Source organism: Crinia signifera, chromosome 8, assembly GCF_055691185.1.
Source record: "Crinia signifera chromosome 8, ASM5569118v1, whole genome shotgun sequence".
Lineage (NCBI taxonomy): Eukaryota > Metazoa > Chordata > Amphibia > Anura > Myobatrachidae > Crinia > Crinia signifera.
The window spans coordinates 9,302,791-9,328,962 of NC_139224.1; the positions used below are offsets into that span (position 1 = coordinate 9,302,791).

The 26,172-nt window shown below is 47.7% G+C and overlaps 1 protein-coding gene across 3 annotated transcripts in view; it reads right to left on the minus strand.

Annotated features, from left to right (window-relative positions):
- RAD18 (RAD18 E3 ubiquitin protein ligase) overlaps nucleotides 1-26,172 on the minus strand; it is a 210,470-nt gene that overhangs the window by 95,320 nt on the left and 88,978 nt on the right. For all 3 annotated transcript variants that reach the window (XM_083155712.1, XM_083155711.1, XM_083155713.1), the window contains exons 7-9: nucleotides 25,597-25,781; nucleotides 15,862-15,932; nucleotides 14,191-14,251 (exon numbers count right to left, since the gene is read on the minus strand). In XM_083155712.1, the coding sequence (XP_083011838.1) occupies nucleotides 14,191-14,251; nucleotides 15,862-15,932; nucleotides 25,597-25,781 (317 nt within the window). The remainder of the gene's footprint in view (nucleotides 1-14,190; nucleotides 14,252-15,861; nucleotides 15,933-25,596; nucleotides 25,782-26,172) is intronic.

The following is a 26,172-nucleotide window of genomic DNA, read 5'->3' on the forward strand; positions in this document are numbered from 1 at the left end:
CTTTATGCAGAGAGGAGGCGATGTGCAGAGAGTGGTATGTATGCAGACAGGGGTAGGTGGTGTGCAGGCAGGAGGAGGTAGGCAGGCAGGAGGTGGTGTGCAGAGAGTGGTATGTATGCAGACAGGGGTAGGTGGTGTGCAGGCAGGAGGAGGTAGGCAGGCAGGAGGTGGTGTGCAGGGAGTGGTATGTATGCAGACAGGGGTAGGTGGTGTGCAGGCAGGAGGAGGTAGGCAGGAGGTGGTGTGCAGGGAGTGGTATGTATGCAGACAGGGGTAGGTGGTGTGCAGGCAGGAGGAGGTAGGCAGGCAGGAGGTGGTGTGCAGGGAGTGGTATGTATGCAGGCAGGGGTAGGTGGTGTGCAGGCAGGAGGTAGGCAGGCAGGAGGTGGTGTGCAGGGAGTGGTATGTATGCACGCAGGGGTAGGTGGTGTGCAGGCAGGAGGAGGTAGGCAGGCAGGGGTAGGTGGTGTGCAGGCAGGAGGAGGTAGGCAGGCAGGAGTAGGTGGTGTGCAGGCAGGAGGAGGTAGGCAGGCAGGAGGTGGTGTGCAGGGAGTGGTATGTATTCAGGCATTAGTAGGTGGTGTGCAGGCAGGAGGTGGTGTGTAGGCAGGGGTAGGTGGTGTGCAGGGAGTGGTATATATGCAGGCAGGGGTAGGTGGTAGGCAGGCAGGATGTGGTTGTAGGCAGGCAGAGGCAGGTGGTATGCAGGCAGGAGGTGGTGTGCAGGGAGTGGTAGGCAGGCAGGAGGTGGTGTGCAGGGAGTGGTATGTATGCAGGCAAGGGGGGGGAGGTAGGCAGGAGTAGGTGTGGGCAGGCAGGAGAATGTAGGCAGGCAGGGGTAGGTAGGAAGGAGTAGGTGGTGGGCCGCAGGAGAATGTAGGCAGGAGGAGGAGGTAGGCAGACAGGCAGGGGTAGGTGGTGAAGATCACGTATGAGAAGCTGCTGCGAACAGCTCAGCATATCCGATCCAGGGTGCATTAGGACCTTAGTGCGCCATCCCTCTGTTCGTTTGTAGTTCCCTCCTGCAGTCCAAACACACAGGTTAAATGGTTTCTAACAAGACTGCCACCTGTGCACGTTTGTAGATCCTACAGCGGGCAGGGACTTGTGCAAATAGCCCTCCACCGCACAGCGCTGTGCTATGTGTAAATCACACTGCAAATAACCCTCTACTGCACAGCGCCGTGCTATGTGTAATCACACTGCAAATAACCCTCTACTGCACAGCGCCGTGCTATGTGTAATCACACTGCAAATAACCCTCCACCGTACAGCGTCGTGCTATGTGTAATCACACTGCAAATAACCCTCCACCGCACAGCGCCGTGCTCTGTGTAATCACACTGCAAATAACCCTCCACCGCACAGCGCCGTGCTCTGTGTAATCACACTGCAAATAACCCTCTACCGCACAGCGCCGTGCTCTGTGTAATCACACTGCAAATAACCCTCCACCGCACAGCGCCGTGCTATGTGTAATCACACTGCAAATAACCCTTTACTGCACAGCGCAGTGCTATGTGTAATCACACTGCAAATAACCGTCTACCGCACAGCGCCGTGCTATGTGTAATCACACTGCAAATAACCCTCTACAGCACAGCGCCGTGCTAGGTGTAATCACACTGAAATAACCGTCTACCGCACAGCGCTGTGCTATGTGTAATCACACTGCAAATAACCCTCCACCGCACAGCGCCGTGCTATGTGTAATCACACTGCAAATAACCCTCTACTGCAAAGCGCCGTGCTCTGTGTAATCACACTGCAAATAACCCTCCACCGCACAGCGCCGTGCTATGTGTAATCACACTGCAAATAACCTTCTACTGCACAGCACCGTGCTATGTGTAATCACACTGCAAATAACCCTTTACTGCACAGCGCAGTGCTATGTGTAATCACACTGCAAATAACCGTTTACCGCACAGCGCCGTGCTCTGTATAATCACACTGCAAATAACCCTCCACTGCACAGCGCTGTGCTTTGTGTAATCACACTGCAAATAACCCTCTACTGCACAGCGCCATGCTCTGTGTAATCACACTGCAAATAACCCTCTACCGCACAGCGCCGTGCTACGTGTAATCACACTGCAAATAACCCTCCACCGCACAGCGCCGTGCTCTGTGTAATCACACTGCAAATAACCCCTTCACCGCACAGCGCCGTGCTCTGTGTAATCACACTGCAAATAACCCTCCACCGCACAGCGCCATGCTCTGTGTAATCACACTGCAAATAACCCTCCACCGTACAGCTCCGTGCTATGTGTAATCACACTGCAAATAACCCTCCACTGCACAGCGCCGTGCTATGTGTAGGCACACTGCAAATAACCCTCCACTGCACAGCGCCGTGCTATGTGTAGGCACACTGCAAATAACCCTCCACAGCACAGCGCCGTCCTATGTGTAGGCACACTGCAAATAACCCTCTACTGCACAGCGCCGTGCTATGTGTAGGCACACTGCAAATAACCCTCTGCTGCACAGCGCCATGCTATGTGTAATCACACTGCAAATAACCCTCTGCTGCACAGCGCCGTGCTATGTGTAATCACACTGCAAATAACCCTCTGCTGCACAGCGCCGTGCTATGTGTAATCACACTGCAAATAACCCTTTACTGCACAGCGCCATGCTATGTGTTATCACACTGCAAATAACCCTCTACTGCGCAGCGCCGTGCTATGTGTAATCACACTGCAAATAACCCTCTACTGCACAGCGCCGTGCTATGTGTAATCACACTGCAAATAACCCTCTACTGCACAGCGCCGTGCTATGTGTAATCACACTGCAAATAACCCTCTACTGCACAGCGCCGTGCTATGTGTAGTAGGAACACTGCAAATAAAGTGTAATAACTGTAATCAGAATTTCTGCACAGAATTGTAATCCTGCTCTCTGAGCACTTCATCGCTGGAGTTCTCCAGTGCGCGACAACACAGGATTTAGTTGGATAGAGAGGGGGGGGGGGGGGGGGATTTAATGCAGCTGTTTAAGAAAGTTCCATCTTGTTTCCTGCGCTGCTCTGCCGGGACTTCTTTCCTTGGGCTGAAATCCACACATTGCAAGGAAAGCCTTAAGGTGCCCATACACGTACCAATTACCTGGTACTTTTTGTGCTAAAATAGCATTGTTGTGCATGAGTTGTGCATGCAATGCGATGCTATTTTAGCACAAAAAGTACCGGGTAATTGGTACGTGTATGGGCACCTTTACTCTCCCCCCAAATAACAAATTGTTCCATTAATAGCATGAGATGTGAGATGCGACCGGGGGGAAATGTGCATTTCTCCGATTGCTGTGAGCGATAGAGACAGAGGAACATGGACATGATCAGACAGAAGAGCATTCTGCGGTCCTGTTCTAAGAACCGCACTCATCGATGATCGCTACACATTTATGGCTGTAATTTATAGCGCTGCGGTGACGAGCCAGATTCCTGACCACAGAATATTCCGTTCTTTCTCTGTGTTTCTTTCATGATACGACGCTTGGTTCTCAGAGATGTTGTTGTCGCTCCAGGGACAGAGTGGGATCTATGCTTACGGCGATGGGGACAATAATGTCATAATTCTTCCATTACGAGATCATTAGCGCTAGCTCGCTCCTCGGTGGGAAGATAATGAAGACTGAGAAACTGTCTGAGCCTAACCACAATGCGCCACAGGACTGTAGGGCCCACAGCTCACAGACGGAGAGCGGCTCGCTTTGTGACAATACAGGAAGAGGCTCGTCTCGCCCATGTATACTCCTCACTGTAACCGCTCTTCCTATGGGACTTGGTGAGAACATCAATGAGCTGCTGCCGCAGTTACTACGGTTACAGAATGGCAGAGAAAATGCTAAATGCGGTATAGATTCATTGGCTGCCGATACCGAAATGAACCCTAGTGTGTATGTATGTGTGTACGTCCATGTGATAGGGAGGGATATATACGGGATAGCCGGCGGTCAGAAGACAGACAGCGCCACCCAGGTGAGCTAAATCCCCACAGTGGCTGGGTAAGTATAATTACCCTCTACCACTGCCCCTTAACTTTCCCTATCTGATGCCTAACCCACCCCGAAACTGGCAAATACAGCTGGCACATCCATAGCACGGTACCCAGGCCAAGCCATACAGCTGGCACATCCATAGCACGGTACCCAGGCCAAGCCATACAGCGGGCACATCCATAGCACGGTACCCAGGCCAAGCCATACATCTGGCACATCCATAGCACGGTACCCAGGCCAAGCCATACAGCGGGCACATCCATAACACGGTACCCAGGCCAAGCCATACAGCTGGCACATCCCTAGCACGGTACCCAGGCCAAGCCATAAAGCTGGCACATCCATAGCACAGTACCCAGGCCAAGCCATAAAGCTGGCACATCCATAGCACGGTACCCAGGCCAAGCCATACAGCTGGCACATCCATAGCACGGTACCCAGGCCAAGCCATACAGCTGGCACATCCATAGCATGGTACCCAGGCCAAGCCATAAAGCTGGCACATCCATAGCACGGTACCCAGGCCAAGCCATACAGCTGGCACATCCATAGCACGGTACCCAGGCCAAGCCATACAGCTGGCACATCCATAGCATGGTACCCAGGCCAAGCCATACAGCTGGCACATCCATAGCACGGTACCCAGGCCAAGCCATGTTTATATTTCCCCCAAATAAACAGAAGCCATACAGTATTGCTGCAAGTCTCAAAACAAAATAAAAAACAAAATTAGGCCGGTCTCATCTATTGCAGCAACTATCCTCTCCCCCACCCCCCTTCCCACACTGAACATCCCAGAGCACAGCATCCTGCCACCCTGCAGAGTCTCATCAGACCCAAGCAGTGCCCTCCTCGCAGATCTAGGACATGCAGCCCTTGTCATGATTTAGGGTCTGTACAATTTATCAAACACAACGTATGAAAGCGGGACAAGCGAAATTACAGATGTCCATTTCAATCTAAGCAGGGAGGGAACGATAACCTATAGTATGGAGGGGTTAGCCGACAGCCCAGATGTTTGTCTCAGGGTAACGGTAGTGCGGAGTGCGGTACTCTTACTGCGATCCGGGCCAGACAGAATGTGATTTGGACTTGATACAAGCATCTGGTATTCTATGGAATCTTCTATAAACAAACTTTCACCTCGTTTGATCCAGCAGGAATGATTGGCCTCCGAGCATCCAGCAGCGCCTTTTAGTTATGCGAGCGCCGGCCTTAAACAATTGCGTGGGAAAGTGTTGTTTAGTAGTAAAGTGTAAAAAAAAAAAGCGCTTCCCAAATCTCGTTATTGTTCGGAGAAGCAGGCGGTCTGTCCGCTGAGAGTTATGGATGCCAGAGAGGCTATTAAAGAAGGATAAAGCAGATGTCCTAACAGCATTGTGATTAGAACGCCAAAAATGCTGGAATCCCTCTTTGTAACATGAACGCTGCACAAATCGCACAACCTACACTCAGAGGTTTGTAAATGAAGTTAAAAATTGTGTTGTACCGGCTGCCGCCCGTGCAGAGCTATTAAGGCTGAGTGCGTAATTAAACAGTAACATCATTTGGAGAGGAAATTAATAAGTCACAGCTTTTGGCGCTGTAGACGTTCCGCCGCAAGCACTTCCAGCCCCGCGCTGTAAATCATACCCAGACCTTACAGGGAATGAAAAAATAAAAAGCTATATTATTATCCATATAGCGCAGGAGAGGGCGGCAAACAGCACTTAATCTTAAATCGCATTTAGGAATAGTTTTCCTTAAATGGTCAGTAATGTGGGCAGGTATAATTTATCATTGTGAGCATTAGCAGGAAAACAATTAATATTTCCTTGCTGGGCTACAACAGAGCTGACTGGTAGGAGCTTGTACTAGAATGGGCGACATGATGGAGGGGGAAAATGTTCCCCGATTCCAAATACTGTACCGACCGCACGGAAATTCTCTATATTATTGGGTCTCAATAAACGGGCGAGTCTCTGCCTGAGGCTCAATCTCTGCTGGTGGAGAACCAGTGCCGCAACTCTGGGAGGCAATGGAGTCATCTGCTACCGGGCTCCTGCTCCCAATGGCAGTTTGAATTAGTTCATTGAAAGCCGTGGATATCGCTTCTGTGGCTGACTCCTCCTCCTGGCAGAAGCATAGACGTCACACTCACATCTACACGCAAACAGACATTCTAGGGTTCATTTTGTTGGAAGCCAATTAACCTACCAGTATATTTTTGGATTGTGGGAGGAAACCGGAGTACCCGGAGGAAACCCACACAAGTACGGGGAGAATATACAAACTCCGCACAGTTAGAGCCATGGTGGGAATTTAACCCATGACCTCAGCGCTGTGAGGCAGTAACGCTAACCATTACACCATCTGTGATGCCCCAAATAATACCTGCTAACTGGGTATCAGGAGAGAGGATGCAGGCATCAGTGCCAATAGGATAGCCCTGGCCGAAATTATTATCAGTGGTGAATCACTGCTGATAATGGGCTATCCCCCAATGTGAGCGAAGCGCACGAAAAATGGGGTTAACTTCCTGGCCACTAGAAATAAGTGACAATTTTGATTGCTGAATCAAACCTTGAGTCCATGACTACATAGTGCACATCAAACTTGTGGTGTTGACCTAGACCAGTAATCGCCAACCCATCGCTCACGCGCAACTGGTAGCTCGCGGTAGCGATCTGGGTGCCTTGACCACTGCAGCCAGCTGCCAGCCGCCCGCTTCCCTTCTAAGGGGAGGGGAGGAGAGCGCATTGCGCGTCGTTCTTTCCCCTCACTGTATCCCTGTAACTGGGCAGTCAGCCAATCAGAGCTCAGGTGCCGGCAGCCAATCAGGAGCCGGCCCGCGATCTTTGATTGGCTGATGGCCCAGTCACAGGGAGAAATGCGCATTGTGCTGTGCTCTCCTGTCCTCGGAGGAGGAAATGGCGACACACACACACACACACAGACAGAACTGCAGGGGGACATCAGTGAGTTTTGCTGCTGCTGGGAAATTCTGACACATTGGGGGCATATGTGTTTCTGGCATTGTGGGAAAGTATCTGGCACTGTGGGAGCATACCTGGCACCGTGGGGGCATATGTGTATCTGGCACTATTATTTATTTATTTATTAACAGTTTCTTATATAGCGCATACAAATTCCGCAGCGCTTGGGGGCATATGCATATTACACCCCCATTTTCATTGGCTGCACCCCATGTGGCTACGGCACGCACACAGTACCGCCAGAGTATTTATTTACAATGGCACCACAATCGGGTGGGCATGGTTTATCTGGCACTGCTGGGGAGCATTGTGTTTATGGCATTACTGCCGGTATTGGGGGCATTGTGTAACTGGCACTGCTGGTGGCATGGTGTAAATGGCACAGCGTCTATTCAGAGAGGCTGGGGGCATGGCCAGCAGCCCTCAGATCGACTTCAGCTCTGCCCCCAATCAGCTGGTTTCTATCGCAGCCACCTATTAAGGCCTAGGCTACGCACAGACTGGAAATATCACTGATGGGCTGCGGCTTGTGAATGGATTTGCAGGGAGCCGCCGATCCAAAAATGTACCCGGCGATCACATCTGAATTAGGCCCATTGTCGGTCCTATGAGCCCTACCCCCCTCAAGGGAAGAATTTTAGTTTATTCTTACTGTTTCAATGTGAGTTGCTAATTGGATTGCAAAATGAATTAGAAGAGATAACGGCACTTCGGATTTCACACCTAATTGGATTGTCCCAAAACCTCTGCTCGCACTCTACCACTGCACCGCTAGCTAAGCCTCACGTCATATAGTCTCCAGTGATGGGAAGGTTCCATAGTTTTTAGCTTTTCTTTGCCAAAAAGAAACAATTTGTTACATTGTTCCCCTACAATCACATGACCCGCTGCCTCGGTGATGACCAGACACCTTGGGACCCGGTAGTGAGAGATGTTGCAGCAATAACCTGTCCGCTGGAGCGGGAGAACAGGGAACATGCAATATACAGACAACACTGGGTATAATGAGCACCCGGCACATCACAGGCCGTGGACAGTATGTATCTCCTGTGCTGTCCACAGGCCATCGGGTAATCCCCACTTACTGCCCAAGGCCTGACAAGACAAGTCACTAAACGTGCAAGAAGCTCCTACAATGACCTCCAACTCCACGATCTGTAATACGCTAGCCTAGAGGAGGCCCCAGGGGCGGGGCAACAGTACAGTTCAAAATTCAAAGAGGGGAGCCACACCAACTGCCATTCCAAACTGCCTCACTAGCAGTTGGCGTTGCTCCTTTATTTGAATTTTGAACGGTGCTGCAGCCCCCCCTCTGGATCTGCCACTGCACTAGATGATCCGCAATGTGCTTCTACTGTCCGGTCTCCCCTGACAACACAAACAGATTCAATGTCTGACGTCAAGCCATGTATTCGAGAAGCCCACGTGTTCTTCTATGCTTCCTGCTAGACCAATTTCACCAGATACAGCCTGTAATGTGGTATATGATGTGCCCTGCTCAACAACAACATCACAGAAACCTATCACTCTTAAAAGTCTTCCTCCTACTATTAATATATACAGTAGGTCATAATAATGATTGCAATAATAATGAATGCGACAGTATTGTGTGTTGCCGTGGCGTCACATGGCAGGCACGCAGTAATGTGGAACACGTGTGTGTGCTGACCCATAGAAGACCCCACTACTGCTCATACATATGTGTTACGCTTGCTTGGTCTGGCACTGATTCATAATATTTCAATCCGCATCCAGTGTGTTTTGGAGCAAAAAAAGATCTACGGCGGTATAAGGCGGTCCTGGTGGGAATGGCGCAGAATGGGTTAAAGGGAACCAGCAAAAAACAGAAATCACTGTTTCCTTTTCATTCCGCGCTATGATGTTACGGATCTCGCTCAATATAAGCAAACGTTAGTTTTTGTTTTATTAGGTGGAGAACAATAGAAGTTACCATGGTTACAGAACACTCAGACCGTCGCGCAGCCTCTCCGAGGGACGTGGGTTACTCTGGCTGCTAAATTAAAGCAATTCGGGATTCAGATGTGAGCAATGAGCGCTGCGCCAATAGGACGAGGCCGGCTTGTGTATTAGACTAGGACTGTAGACGGGAAAGGTATTACACCACATAACTAAATATACAGAGGGAACAAAGCGGTTCTGCCCCCATCCTGATTTATCATCATTTATTTATATGGCGCCACCAGGGTTCCGCAGCTCACTAAATTTGCATATTTGTCACAGGAAGGAAATTAATTAGCCACAATGATCCGTTGGGGATTTTATCCTAACTCAGGAGAATGGACCAATCCAATTGTCTGCCAAACTTTACCCACAATAATTCTCTGTAGGATTTATCCGGGATTTCTTTTCACCATTTCCTGAGCAGGAGAAAAGTTGGGAAAAATCCCTATTTTATGTAAAACAGTCTGCAATTGGTTCAGAATCACTAGGGCACCTCCCTTAATGACTAAATAGACACTTAGAAGTTTTAAATGTTATTGACTAATAATGATGTAATGTTTTGGATGAAAAAACGCAGGACATTGGGGTACAAGGAATGGGGGCGCTGTATGAGTGAGGGAGGTGTTTATAGGCATGTGGGAGTTACTGAGATTTTATTGCACCTGAGGCGGCGAACAGTGAGCTGCATTGTGACTGTCAATAAGAGAGTCATTGCGCTGACGTATCTTGTCAGTGCTGTGCAACTTCAGCCCAAATCAATGCAGGGCGGACCAGACTAGAATACTACTTACGCAGAACACCGGTAACATGCAAATTATAAGGGAAAAAGTGGTCATCAGTCCCCGGTTGCAGGGGTTGCTGTTAAAGGCGGCAATACCGGTTACGATTAGGGGGAATTCATTTTTTGCAAGGGTGACACTGGTGCAAAATAAGTTTTCTACAAATGTAATTATTATTATAAACTGTGCTTAGGGTTGTGGTGTTCTATTCAAGTGTATTTGAAGTTCTTAACGATAAGTAGACAATTTATTTTAAAAAAAATGTATAAAGTCTTTTACATTTTTTGGTACTTGTTTCCTAGCACGGCCACAATCTTATGGATCGTGTACCTTTAAGTTAAGGTACACGATCCACACGATGGACCAGATTTCCTTTGAAAGCAGGTCCATTTTGCCGGCTAGGACACAATATCGGGGGCATCGCGTCGGTCGGGACCATTAACATTGGTCCCGACGCGACCGACGCGATGCCCCCGATTTCCCCATAGGCTTCAATGTTAAAAAATATTTTAACATTGAAATAGTGTCGGGAAAGGTAAAATATCGGGGGCATCGCGACGGTCGGGACCATTAACATTGGTCCCGACGCCCCCGATTTTTCCATTGGCTTCAATGTTAAAATATTTTTTAACATTGAAATCGTGAGAAAATGTAAAAAATGTGAAATGGGCCAATATGACCCATTTCACATTATAGATGTCCCCGTCGTCACCCCACGATAGACGCCAACCCGAAGCGTGGCGAGCGCAGCGAGCCCGCAAGGGGCGGCGGTGCGCGTCCTCCGACCTTTTCATTCCCCTACTATCCACTAGGGCGTGGAGTGAGAATAGAATAGTGAGCCACCGAGCCCGAAGCGTGGCGAGCGGACACTGATACCTTCACAGGTAAACGCGTCCCTTCGCGGGCTTCACAGGTATCCGCGTCGCTCGCTGCGACGCGGATACGCTCGCCACGCTTCGGGCTCGGTGGCTCGCCACACTATTCTATTCTCACTCCACGCCCTAGTGGATAGTAGGGGAATGAAAAGGTCAGAGGACGCGCACCGCCGCCCCTCGCGGGCTCGCTGCGCTCGCCACGCTTCGGGTTGGCGTCTATCGTGGGGTGGGGTTTACGCCGTTAATTTTGGGGGGGTTGGGAATATTTTACATTGAATCCAATGTAAAATCGGGTCCCAGGGACCCGATTTACATTTCATTCAATCAAAAAATCGGGTCCAAAATCGGTCGGTCGCGTCGATCGCATCGCATGCGACCAAATCGCATGCGATGTGATCGACCCGATTTTTCCGACACGACCACCCCGATGTAAATCGGTGTGGCCGTGCTAGGAAACAAGTACCCATTTTTTCATATTTAGAATTTTTTTTTTATATTATCATAATACAGGAAAACTTAACCCCGGGTCTGCAGCACATGCACTGGATTTCTGGATATAAATAATCCAACATTGCTATACTTCAATTCTCATTTTAAAGACCTGGTTAGATAACGCGTTTCGCAGGTTGCAGAACACTATTAGATAGGAAACTTCTGAATAAAGTTTTAGGAGTACAAGTAGATGTCCTGGAATGGTCTGAATGGAGAGTACATATACAATCTGCGCTGTAGGGCTGTGCAAAGTATAACAGTGTTATACTAGTACTGCAATAGTATTAATTGACAAGACTGTTGACAGGTCTCATTAATGGAGCAGTCCCTGACAGACCTTGCAGCAGCTCATAGCACTGCAACTGTGTATTGTATGGTGAGTCTCAATAAAGACCAGATGTACCAAGCTTCAAAAATGATAAAGTGGAGAGTGATAAACAACCAGCCAATCAGCTCCTAGCTGTCATTTTTCAAACCCAGTCAGCAACATGGCAGCTAGGTGTCGCTTGCCCCGACAACCGTATCCCCTCGGTACGCTGCGAGCAGATGTGTACGGTTTCACACCCGCTCGCATGCGCCCGCAGAGGAAAAATCATTGAATGGTTACTGAGCATCAAATGATTTCTTCTCCATTTGTCGTAAAATGTAAGCCTGGACTCATCTGACCGGTTTCTGCCGAATTAAGGACGGGCGATGACGCCATCTAATGTCATAGGGCCACACCTGCGTTTTTGTGGCCGCGCCCATTAAAAGCTGGGCTGATCCCAGCAAACGCCTTCTGCCTGTCACTCAGGCTGCGATAGCTTTGGCGAAGAAAAACTTTACCGAAGGCGCTCCTAGCTGGGTCCTACACATGGTGCATTGGCCAAAATACGCATGCGCTGAGTCAAAACATCAGAGACTGACCTGAAGATGGACCAACAGGTTTGAGCCGGCCCTTAAGGACATTACAGGCAATCGACTTGTACTTCTAGAACAATATTTACAATATCCCTTACGGATGAAGCACCTTAGAAAACGCGTCATCTATTTATATTATTGGAAACGATTAGCTGGGGAAGTTAGGGTACACATCCGAAAATATCAGAGGGGGAAAGTTATTTATTTTTTAATTAGCACAAGAATTGGGTGTTCATTACTAACCGGTCATCGCAAATATTTGGGTGACAATTCATATAATTTCCTTCATTTCACGACCAGTCCGATTCAAACAGGGATTTAACTTCCTAACAAGCATCCTATGACTATAGTCTGTATAAATCATGTCACAGTATTTTCCGACGAGCTTCCTGCCTGTCTCCGGCACTCAGAGGCAGCGTTCTTTCAGATGTGCCTGTGTCTGAAGTATCCAGCCCGAAAACACAAACATGTCATCCTCTGGCAGATCTCAGCGACAGTGAGCTCGACGGGACCAGCGCACGCAGCTCCCGCAGGGTAATTAGCACTGATTCCAGGCACATTACCGCGTGACTTTATCACAGTCACTGAAAGCAAATAACATTATTCTACATACGCTGTGTCAAAGTCCCAGTTGATCTTCATTTACTTTTCCTGTGAGGTGTGGAAGTGACGGTGTGGCTGCTTTGTACAACACACACCTGTAAGATGCTCTTTATCCTGAAAGGCACCGCAGGTGAGCAGACAGCGGCCCGGGATATAAGAGAGTCTGTGACAGCTGGAAGAATGCTTACCGTCATGTGCCCGACTGGTCCGCTGCAGGACCCCTATCTAATTATATCACCGAGACAGGCTGTCGGAAAATAGATTTATTTTATGTCTGCAAACATTCACTGTAATAGTCGGGTATAATTGTAGCTTCCTCCTCTCATCAAAACATCCTCTTCCCTCATTCTCAACGACACTAATTGCCATAAATATTTATTGACTGTGGGAGGTGATATTATCACGCGAAATGTAAGAGACAAAACACAACACAGGATTCTAATCTAATATATCAGCGGAGAATTGGGAAAATCTCCTGAGGACTGGATCGGAGGAATCAGGGGAATCCAACGTGTTGGAAATCCTTGATTCTGCCCAAAAAAATATGAGATTTATAACATAGTTGACTTTCCTCATTCCCAGATAGATCGCTGATCATGGATTTTTGACAATCTGTTTTTTTTTATTTTATCACTAACCAGCACTGAAGAATTGCCCCACAAGTTTGTCCTGCATAAAACGTAATGTCACCAATATGTAATTAATTTAATTAAACAATAAAATCTCGCTTACGCTGCCACAACCTTCCAGTCCGGTGACTTCCACAGCTCCTGTGATGCTGTAGCATAGGAGATCCCCTCTCACACAAATAGCCTTTACTAAAATCTTAGGTGGGTTGTCATAGCCCCTCCCCTTCTTCCATTGAATGCAACAAGGGAGGAGATTTGACAACCTTAGAAGAAGACTGAGGAGTTCATGTTCAGGACAATGAGGCACTCCAGGATCTTGTGTTTAGGACAGTTAAGGTCCATACACACTGGGCAACATTGAGCTGAAAGCTGCCCAGTGTGTATGGGGCAGCGATGAGCGCGTCAAGATGAGCGATGGGGTGGACAGCTTTCCATGGCGTCCCGCTATAGAAAGTCGTCCACCCCTGGGAAAATCGCTAAAACGGGCAAAAACCGCTCAGTGTGTATGTACTGTGTGATTTTCAGCCAAGCGGATTTCCCCATCATCGGGCAACATACATGCTGGGCAAAATCGCCCGGTGTGTATGGACCTTTAGACACTATATGGAATCATCCGGTTTTGTAATATTGGGAGGAATTATTATACATTAGCTATGGTGTAATATGTGCACATACCAGGACAGAATATAATGGTTATTCCACAGCTGATCCACAACCCACATCAGCTCGCACTTGGGCATTGAGTGTTTTCCGAGAGAACGTTGCGTTCCGCTGTTTCTAGAAACATCCCTTACTGTGATTCTTGGTTACAGAGCTCTGTAGGAAAGCTATGGACTGCTGATGTATATTCATTAATCAGAGCACAATCAATTTACGGAGCTGTACAAAGCCATAGCAGAGGGTCTCAATACCCCGTGCCGAGCAAAGAAAGGAAAATCGGGAGCAAAAGGGAAAAGTCGCCACTCACTGTATTCCGCGTGGATCTCGTCTATTTGCGCTTCAGTCTGCTGCTTGCTGAACGTCATAACCTGGGAGTGGGGGGGAACACACAAGATGTGAGATCAGTGCAACCAATTCATTCTGAGATTTACCAGCCTAAGATGAGAGTACTCCCATTTCTGAGAAACGGAATGTTAGTGTCATTCTAGGTTGTGTAAAGAGCTGGAATTTTCATTTTATTGTTGGCAGCATGCAAAAAGGGTCTGCGCACAAACTTCCAGGACATGCTGGGACTTGTAGTTCCACCAAATATGGTAAGCTACAGGGTGCCTGAGCCCAGCGATGATAACTAGATACACCAGCAGAGGATAAAAGTAATAGGCTTTATTATTTACGCAGTCACAGAAAAGGTTTGTACATGCCCAGATAATTGCAGTCTGACTCTTATGGGCTCTGCACCCCCAATGTTTTTAGAAAAAAAAACTCTGACAATGTTATCGAACAACGACATAAAAAAAAAAACTGCATGATGTATTGTACCATTTATATGTCCAGAATATAAAAGGGGGTATCCAATTAGCCTCACAAAAACATTGACAATTAGATCGCATGAGGCAGATAGAAAATATAAAATTCCCGATCACGCCGACTTATCAGGGCGCAATCAATGATTGCGGGTAAAGGGACGTTGCCGAAAGTCTGTGCCACATAAACCAATCAAAATGAATTCTATCGGTCTTTATGACCATCAGTGTTATTCCCCGAGTCGTTACCGCGCAGCAGTCTGTGCAGATAGAAGAACACAAACCAGCCCCACACACATTCAGCAATACAAAAAATGATATCGCTCATTTTGGCCCTTCCAAGCGAAATAGTTTATAATATCACTTAGTATGTCCGCTCAATATCATTATCGCTGTGTGCCCCCCGCTAACTATATCGCTCAGTGTACGCGGGGCATCTAGTGTACGGGGCTGAGGTGTTCCTGATGACCAATAGCAGCTGCATCTTACCCGGGTAACCACCAAACACAATTTTCCATTCAATGAGTAAAATGAATGAATCTAAATGCCATCGTACGCGGATCTATAGAGGTTTTGGGAATACTCTGACAGCTCTGCATGTCTGTGATACCAGCTGCACAACGTCCATCAGCCTGACCTACTGTATCTACCCCATCAGATTACAGCCACATACGGCGGCTAATTGGATGTTGCTGCAAAGGTCATGTCACAGGAACATGGGAAGACCGTCCCTGTAGACTGTCCCTACCTGGCAGATCAGGGAGACCCAGGCAGGTCGTACTAGGTATTATGAGGCTGCTGACAAATGCCTGCACTGCAGAGGACAAGGAATTTCCCCCCATGCCGGAGATCACCACCATGCAGGATCTGTCCGCCACCACGCAGGGATCTCTTACACTCCCACAGGATCCGCCCGCCACCACACAGGGATCTCGTACACTCACACTGAAGCTGGCCACCACCACACAGGGATCTCGTACACTCCCACAGGATCTGCCCGCAACCACACAGGGATCTCATACACTCACACAGGATCTGGCCGCCACCACGCAGAGATCTCGTACACTCACACAGGATCTGTCCGCCACCACGCAGGGACCTCATTACACTCCCACAGGATCTGGCCGCCACCACGCAGTGATCTCTAACAGGGTGCAGGGATCTGTAATACTCACATTCTCTTGTTTTACATCCAGGACTGAGCGAATCTTCTCATTCTCCTCAATCTCGCTGACCAGATCTGCAACTAATAAAACAAAGAACGTGTGTTCGGAAACGAGCCGCATAACGAGTGGAGCAATTAATTTTCAAGACAAACAAGAATGTCTAAACGCATTACTGAGGATTACTCCTCGTACAGAAGCCGCTGCACTCCGAGCACTCAGAACACGGGCGCTGCACTCCGAGCATTAGGAACACGGGCGCCCGCCTGGCACTAATACCTACAATGAAGACATCATTATTCTAATCATTAACCTTCTACTTGGCACTTGTAAAGGAGAAGTGCGCATCCGTTACACATACAGACAGCCAATCAGCAACCAGCAAATGGCTCTGTACATACGCAACACATCTCACTGTGCTCAGATTGTCTGCACAACAAGTTCTTTTGCTTTGGTGTAAAGAATCTTTTTTAATGTATAAACTATTAGGAACACGATTCGGTACTTATGTAGTATCTGGGCGCCCGATTTAGAAATCGGGTCGGATCGGGCACATCGCATCGCATGCGACCAAATCGGATGCGATGACCCGATTTTTCCATTGGATACAATGTTAAAATGGACTGAGTCCATTTTAACATGGAATTCATTGGGAAAAAGGGGTCCTTTTCATACCCCTACTATCCAAGTGGGCATGGAGTTGGATATAAACCTGTGGCGAGCGTAGCGAGTCACCGCGCCCGAAGCGTGGCGAGCAAAGCGAGCCCCGCGAGGGGACGGTATTCTGTGTCCGCTCGCCACGCTTCGGGCTCGGTGGCTCGCTACAGGTTTATATCCAACTCCATGCCCACTTGGATAGTAGTGGTATGAAAAGGACCCCTTTTCCCATTGAATTCCATGTTAAAATGGACTCAGTCCATTTTAACATTGTATCCAATGGAAAAATCGGGTCATCGCATCGCATGCGATATGGTTGTATGCGATGCGATATCGCATCGCATCTGATTGTATGCCTTAACTTAAGGCATACAATCAAAAAAATCGGGCGCCCAGATACTACATAAGTACCCACGATTCTTATTATCACTGTGCCTGCGCATGAACTGGCTACACGGACCTCAGGAACAGAGACATCAGAACCCCAATAACTCTCTCAACCGTTTGAGTGCCAACGTTGCTATGAGAGATTATGCAAATCATCCATTCGCGGCCTGGGGGGTGGGGGGATATCGCGGGTGCGAGAGGGGGCGGCCAGCATTGCGGGTGGCGTTTGGTCCACAGGCAGCGCTGAGAAATTCACAGCTGCGCGTGTGGACCAGAATAAGGTTCTTCTGCAAAATAAAGGTGTCACACCCAAGCACAGGGAGTGCCTTCATGATGAGAATCTACAGTACAAAGTCAGAAACATTGGTCCAGCCCAGGAACCGTGTATAGAGATGGGGGCACAATAGGCTACTCTGCAAACTCCGCCCATGGGGGGGTGTGGTTCCTTCGGAGCAGAGAGATTGCGAGGTTATTGGACGTGACTGGAGAGATTAAAGGTTTTGTTCGGTTCTTGTCGGAATAGCTCAGTGCATAATGAAGTAGCAGCGCTGATCTTATTCAGCAAGAGAATAAGGACAAAGTAATACAGTATAATCCAGGCTTCCCGGGTGACAATATCTATACAGAAATACCTTCAAGCAAGTTCTTCAAAGAGATCGGTCTGAGGACCTGGAAGTTCCCTGCAAGTGGCTAATGCTGCTTTTACACCGCAAAACCTGCTTAGACCCGGTATTTAAAGTGGGTTATGCACCTTTCAGACCGCACATATTACTCGGTATTATACTGAGTCTAAGCAGATTTTGTGGTGTGAAAGCACACCTTCATGGAATAACTTGGGTGCGTATCTTTTCAGGTTCTTCATACATATATCCCTGTAATCCTGCCGGAGGCTCTGACCCCTGTGCTCCCGCCCTGCAAGACGCCGGTGTGGCGTTACAATGATCGCTGTGCGGGGGGGCGGTGTCGGGGCTGCTGCTTTCTCTTTAATAACCTTAGGTTGCCCTGGGAACATGGTGGAGTCCGCCAGAGGGGAGTACGTCTCGCTCGCGCAGAGCAGGTGAGGAACCCCAGGGACGCGGGAGGCCGTTAAATGACAGGCAGTAGGGGGAGTGCACGGCAGGTCCCGGATGGTGTTAGCTAGTGGCTGTGACACTGCAGAAGTCCAGGGGATCCGGCAAGCAGAAAGGGGTCTGGAGCGGCCTACCCCTTTAACATCACCACTGAGGTCCTGCTCTGTGCATAGCTAATGAGCGGGACCCAGTGCAGTGAATATTTAATGAGCGGGTCCCCGCCCCCTGCATATGTAATGAGCTCATTAGATATACAGAAAGCGGGACCAGATTGTGCTCACTATTGGCTGGCTCCTAAATATCGTTTCAGACTCGTTCACAGACTGCAAAAAGAACAGGTCTGAAACGTGTAGGGCCCTGCTTTTTACCATTTCCAAATTCCTTTTTTTGGAAACGGTAACTTCACTGTGTACCTTTCAGACTGAACATATGACCGTTTTGAAACTGTAAAAAACGGCAAAATACCAGGTAATATGGGGTGTGTGAAAGGGGCATTAGAGGCCAGGACAGCCAGCAAGGGGATGAACTCAGTAGAGTGGACATTCGGACTGATTCACACATGATCGCAGGACAAATTTGTTCTCAAAATGGGCAATACGATGCTGCACTGCAGGTGGGGCAGATGTAACATGTGCAGAGATAGATTTGGGTGGGGTGTATTTAAACGGATATCTAAATTGCAGTGTAAGAATAATGCAGCCAGTATTTACCCTGCACAGAAACCAAATAACTCCCCCAAATCTATCTCTCTGCACACGTTACATCTGCCCCAACTGCAGTGCAGCATGGTTTTGCCCATTTCGAGAACAAATTTGTCCTGAGGTCCTTAGTTTACACTTGCAGTCGCTTATAGGTGACCTGCGAGAGGAGAGCTTATATTAGCATGGAGTTTTGCAGAATCATTTTATGGGGAAACCACAGGACAAGAAAACCGTTTGTGCAATGAAATTCCATGCAGACCCCAATGCCGCGAGGGGGGGGGATACCCGTATGATGAGCATCAGACTCGCTTCTGCATGGAATCTTTCACAACACCACTTATTTTTAAATGCTGTCCCTGCAAATTCTCTGATAGTTTAACATTAGCTTTACAAAAGCACGCAAACCTGAAATTATCCTTAATGGATCCTAGGACATCATGTGCTGGACACAGACCTGGGTTACCACTGCGTACAAGTTAGAAGGAACATTGGCCAGCGGGATGTCATTTCTTCCAGAACCCCGAATGACACCTCATCCCATCAGACTATGCCTCCCCAACTCCGTATTTGGGCATGTGCTCAAGCTGTGGCAACCCGACAAACGAAACCAAAACCACAGAAAAGACCATTCCGTCACCAAGGCCTGGACGGACAGGTGCCACAAGTAAAAGTATAAACCTTTTATATAAACTCCTACCCCCCTCTGAGCGAGTACAGAGCTAAATGCAGGTCGGACATGCGCCATCCATGCGTACGCAGACAAAATGCAGATAATCACCGATGCATTGGTTTGATAATCAACATCATCACTGTGAACTTACACAGACCCTACACTGGCTGAGAAAACATGTGATACATACAAGTGTCCTCATAAGCTACAGTATGGCTACATCCCATCTGAAAAATACCAAGCCCCTTGTGCCAAACGTCCCATGGGAGAAATTACCGCCCACCTTGGACAGCGTCGTGGTTGGCCACGGGGGCTTAATGATCACGACCAGCAGCTTCTGTCCAGAATTGTCCATGGTTACATACAATATCACATCCAATGCAGGAGGCACCAGATGCATATCCAGCAGGTCCGTGTGCTGTTCTTTAGCTTCCATGGGATTCGGAGCAGAAGACCCACCAGAGAGTTTGTGACCACTACAACACAGCAGGCACTGTACCACACCTGGGTTTGTGGTGCTGCAATTTGACCGTGGAGGACTGGCAACAAGTAGCATGGCACGATGGGTCATGGTCCATTTACATCTGGCTGATGGTCCTGTTTAAGGATGGCACAGGCCCCATAAAGCCTTGGGTCGAAAAGCCTGGTGGTGGTTCTATAATGGTGTGGGGTTTGATCACGTGACATCGGTTGGTCCACCTGAACAGGTCATTGGGCAGTAATCCCAAACCTTGCAGTTCTTGCTGACCAGCCCTTCATGGACTTATTGTACCACCACGATTATGGAATATTCCAGGTGGATAATGTATTGTGCATTGGTCCCAGGTTGTCCAGATTTGTTTCAGAAAGCATTCTGGAGAGTTCGGACCACGTTTGTCCGACATGAACTCAACTGAGCATTTATGGGACGGGGTGGAGAGGTCCAATTGTACCCAAGATTCCGACACCTACAATATCAGCAAGCTGGGGGAAGCTGACCCGACAGCAGGGGCCACCATATCCACATAGGCTCTCTGTATGGTATAACAGCCGTCATGGTGCAAAGTGTATCGTAGGCAGTCACTTGGAGGCTCTCTGTATAGTCCCTACAGTGCACTCTGCATTGTATGGTGGTCACTAGGATGCTACCTGTATGGTACAACAGTCCTTCCATCCTCTTGTGGTATCAATACAGAGGGCCTCTACACAACACCTGGGACCTATCTGATGTTTGGCACATATCGCAGTGCCCTTGGCAGACGTACGACTGATCGCAGAGCTGCGTTTCTTGGCGTTACTTTATGGACAAAGGAACACGCACAGCTAATTAAGACAAAAGGCAGATTTGATATTTACAGAATTATATATTTAATTGCTTGGGAGGCAAGTCCCAAATAAATATGGGTACGGAAAGGGGAACTTTCACACGGGAACCAGCACGGAGGAAATTGCTGCCATGTTGAGTATAACCACTTCTGACGATGACCAGGGTGATGTGTAATGGGAAGTCGGAGAAAGGACGCGGTGACAAATCAGGCTGAGCTCAGACAGAACGTCCGGATCCCCAGACTACTGGAGTCACACTCCCAATTACTGGGATCCCCCATAACTGCGGACAAGGGATGGGTCAATCTGCGTTCACAAAATCCTTCCCAGGGAATTTCCTGTTCAGCCAAAATTAAATCTGCTTTTCGCCAGCAGCATTAAATATTTCCCATCCTCATTAAAGGCTGCAACCCTATTTTTCCAATGAACATCTCTAGAGAGTGGGACGTATATATTTACTTATTAGAGGTTTGCCTATCTCCTGTGCCTAGGTGCAGAGTCCACCTTTCCGTTGCCTTTAATAGACTGCCTTTCTTCTGATCTCCGTCCCATAACCCCCATCTCCTTCCAAGGCCCTCTGGTTACTTTATTCCTGCGTCATCATCTTCTCACACTAGTACAGGCTGAGGCTGGCGCACAGTAATGGGTGTTATACAATCAGCAACGCCCCCTAGGGGTAGAGTGACGTCAATACTCCAACATCCATAGGTATGACAGGGTTGGGTATGATGTGTCCCAACGGCATGGCAAAGGGTCAACACACGCACACGGTCAAAAAGGAAAAAAATTGGCATATTTTTTTCCTTTTTGACCTTGCGTGTGTTTACCCTTTCCCATGCCGTTGGGACACATCATACCCAATGGGATTTTTACTAGAGATGTTTTGGTGTCAATGTCTGAGCACGTGGACTCCCCCATTAAAGGTACCATGTCCCCTCACAACCTTTTCATTGCTATGTCAGCCTTTTGTCAGTGCTGCTGACATTCAGACACCTTTCCCCACAGGGGTATAATCCTAACCCTCGTGCCCACAGATCAATCCCAACGTCGACATTCTGACCATGTTGATATTCACCTGTCGCCATTTGATAATGTCGACAAGTTAATGTCAACAGCATGATAGTCGACATTGTGGTGTCAACACAGCTATTAAGGCATCACCTGTAGAGGTTTATGGGTGCAAGAGAAGTACTCCTGACTCAGACTCTCCACATGACACATCAACAGTTCCTCTTCCCTGCCTGGGGTGTCTTTCTCTGCTGTGGTCATTCTAGCACAGTCTGGTCTGCATAGCAGTGCCAAAATACAGACCACACTGGGCTATTAGCACTACAGCAGAGAGCGACACCCCAAGGCAGGGAAGAGAAACTGCACAAGGGTGCTAGAATGAACATGAATGCATGTGATCATACATGTTGGGATTGGGCGCGGTTTCTCTCCCCTTGTAGGTTCATTCATCTGCCCAGTCACCTGATTACTTAGAACGTGAGGTTGCTTTGAGGCACCGACTATCGCAGAAGCGCTTGTAGATCACAACAAAAAGAATGAATGATTTTTATGATGGTTTTGCTGACATATTTATTGAATTATTGCACGCGCCTCAATAATAAGTGTTCCCATGTGCCTCAATAATAAGCGTTCCCTTACGTTCTCTAATGTAAGTCAGGAAAGACAGGGCTGGGAAGGTTCTGCTGCGTGCGCTTCCCAGACGTCCCCAGCTTCAGGGACCATGGTACACAGCAGGGGGGGGGGGGGGGGGGGGGGGCGTCCGGGGCGGCCGGCCGGCTCAGCCTCACGGACTGCAGGACCACTTTAATAAAGGGAGATGGAGCTGTCCGGCTGCCATAGAATACATTTATTACAGAGACGTCAACAATTATCCAGAATGTAATCAGCATTTCCTTGTTTATTAAATACTTCTCAGATGTGGTATTCTGGAATATAGCCGTACTGTTACTGGAAGGATATATTAAAGGCCAATTTATGCGGATGATTTACATCGACTTCCCTGATTTTATGAAATGTATGTTCCGAAACAGTTGAAAAAGCAGCAATACCGAGAATTATTTTTTTTATTATAATTTTAAATTAAATCCTTGTAACAGGTTATAAAAATAATAATCCTGCTTACTATGATTTTGTTTGTTGCTTCAGTCTGCATTTTTATACATAATTATTTTATTCTGCAGAACTATGTGACTACCACGGCAACAACAGACACATGACCTCTTGAGCAGAGAGGCTTAGGAACACACTCTGAGCTCTATTTACACTTAAAAAATAAAAGATGCCTTCCTTCTATGGCATTGCATAAAATCCTCCTTCTTGGTGTTTAAAAGGCATCCGTACGCATCAGGCAAATGATAGTGAAAAGATGCTTTAAGGGTGCTCTACCAGCAACTTAAAGACGAAACCTTGAACTCTTTGATAGGAACTTTCTTCGTGAACACAATGGATTAATGCAAAAACAGATTCACACTTATAATCTACATATCCCCTCCCCCCATTTAAGGGAGGTTCCATTTCTTTACTAGAAATTAAATGAAGCATTAAACAATCGCTATACACCAGGCTATGTCCAAACTATGGCCCTCCAGCTCTTGTGAAACTACACATCCCAGCATGCCTTGCCACAGTTTTAGCATTCCCTAATAGCAAAACTGTTGCAAGGCATGATGGGAATTGTAGTTTCACAACAGCTGGTGGGCCATAGTTTGGACTGCCATACACTGCCGGGCACATTACTTCCTGTAACGTAAGCATTCCACACTTGTCCTGTAATTTCTTCTGCACTAGAACAGAGGTGAAAGCATTATATACAATTAGGATTCCCCTTGTGAACACAAACCTCCAACACCATCATTTTCAAAGACAGGCAGCCATCTTGTGAGCTGAACCAACATTAAAGAAAATATGACCCATAGGAACCAGAGGAATGCCTCAGACGTAAATGAAGTAGGATGAATTCTATTAAAAGAGAAGATTTATCAAAGATATGAAGCGGAGAGAGATGAAGTCTTAACCAATCGGCTCCTGAGGTAAATTTTATAGGCTGTGTTGGTGAAAGACGAAGGAGCTGATTGTTTGGTACTTTATCTCTCTCTCTAAGCTTTGATAAATTCTACAAAAATGATAGACTGAATTTGATTTAATTTTTCAAACGGTTTAGTAACTGTGCCCTTCACAGTCTTCTGTGAGTAATGTAAATGTGATGTTTGTGTTGTGTCATGATCTAACCCATGTGGTAAGCTTATACCTATTTTATTCAGCAGACCTAGAAAGTAACGAGCCTGAGGTTGGCTTCTTTTTCGAGGTATAGCATATTATAAAAAAAATAATGTAATTACATTAAGCAGGATCATTAAATTTTTATTGTACAAGCAAAGATATCCATGACACACATCTCAATTGCATTTTGCCTGTGCCAATGTGAGTCATGAAATGGCAAAGGGGCATAGGTCCCAGATTTCATCATCCATCAAGTAGCCGGTGTCCTAGAAGGGTTAAACAGCGTTGGTCAAACAATGTGACACTTGAAACCAACACCACACAGGGTTTCAAGTAAGTGACCCCCTTGTGTGGGATTCAAGTGTCAATTATTTTGACCAACGCCGTTTAACCCTTGTTGTAGGACACCGGCTACTTATTCAAAATGATGACATCTGGGACCTATGTAGTGTTCATTCTAGCCCCCGCTATCTTTGAAAACCCATGCAGTTCCTCTTCCCTGCCTGAGGTGTCGCTGTCTGCTGTGGTGTTTCTAGCACAGGTCTGGCTTGCATATCAGTGCTCATATACAGACCACACTGTGCTAGAAGCACTACAGCAGACAGCGACACCCCAGGCAGGGAAGAGGAACTGCATGGGTTTTCAAAGAAAGCGGGTGCTAGAATGAACACTACCTATGCCCTCTTTAGTGGCCTATCTCCGTCCTTGTTGGTCTAAGTCATTGGCAGGTGGGTCATATGTAAGCGACCCCCATGTGTGGGTTTCAAGTGTCATACTGTTTGACCAACGCTGTTTAACCCTTGCAAGACACCGATTTATGTAAAGTGATGAAATCTGGGACCATCGTCATCCAGCCGTCTCTGGATAGCCATGGTGAGCCATGGCTATCCAAGGCCTATTGTTCTCAGCTGCAATACAATACACAGAACAATATAGTAGGAGATTAGCAAAGTAATCCTATTATTCACTTAATCCTATTAAAGGGCTAGATGAGGATGACTGCATCTATGTGCCCCTTTGCCAGCCTATTTGATGACTAAACACGCATTGGCACAGGCAAAATACAATTGAGATTTGTGTCATGGATATTTGTATGTTTGTACAACAATAATAATAATAACAATTTAATGATCCTGCTTAATTGAATTGTTTAAATATTAACCTTTTCTGAAAAAGAAGCTGGATCACAAATAAGAGGCCAACTTCACCCTCGTTACAAAGTCCCTCGTTAACAGCGAGCGGGCACGCTGCTCAGTTGACATGCGGGGGCACCGTTCGGTCAGACTGACGCACAATGCTCGCTGCTGTAAGACCGCCAATTTGCAGAGGGAAGCAGCAGGGACAGTCAGCATCCGCCGCCGGAGGACCACACGAGCGGCATCCGTCACAGGGATTCCCGCTACACCGACAACCACCTTTGCTTTTTCCAGTGCTTGTGTAGAATGGAGACTATTCAGGTCTCCTAATTAGCTGCCGTGATTTACGCTGCATGTCTGACTCACTACAAAACCAGGCATTGTCCTCTGGCAGCGATGCCAGGTATTTCACTCTAATCCCCATTGAGATGAATGAAAAGGAAAGTGTTTCCTGTGTACACAAGCGTCCCACAGTGACAACAAATAAAAGCAACTGCACGCACGTCTCTCCCGCTCTGCTGTGACGCGGTAACAGAGGTTTCGGTCCCTGTGTAGTTCTTTGCGCAGCTGGGCACAAGTTTTACCGTATTTACCTGACTTGGGGCAGAGCGAGTCGCACTGCGAGTTGTACAGGTGCACAAATTCCTGGTGCCTCCTGGTCAGCTGCTGCCTGGATCCCTTCGTGGACAGGCCGACCTCCTTCAGCCTCTTCTTCAGGTTCCGCTCGGACAGAAGATTGTACACAACCTTGGCCATGGGCTTCTGCTTTTGAACAGAACTGTTGTATGAAGAAAAGAAAGGGGGGGGGGGGGGATATTGTTTTAATGATTAATTTTGTAATTATTATTTATGAAAATAAATCAAGATAACTCAGGAGCTGCCGCTCAACAAAGGCCGACATACATTCGGCGGACCACTGAAGGTAGATCTACATGCCTAAGGTCGACAGTCATGACCCTACATTGAATACCCCCCCCCCCCCATGCCTGGCTGTGCTCAGGGGGCTACTGAGAGGAACTTGCAGGTGATTAGTGCTCTCGTCTGACGGCAGTGCTGGTTCTGCAGCGTGTGCATAGGTGATTGGTATCAGCAGCTTTCATACTGTAAATCATATTTTAGGTCCGTTTAGAGAAGCAGAAGATTTAGGATTCCGGCCACCAGCACGTTTT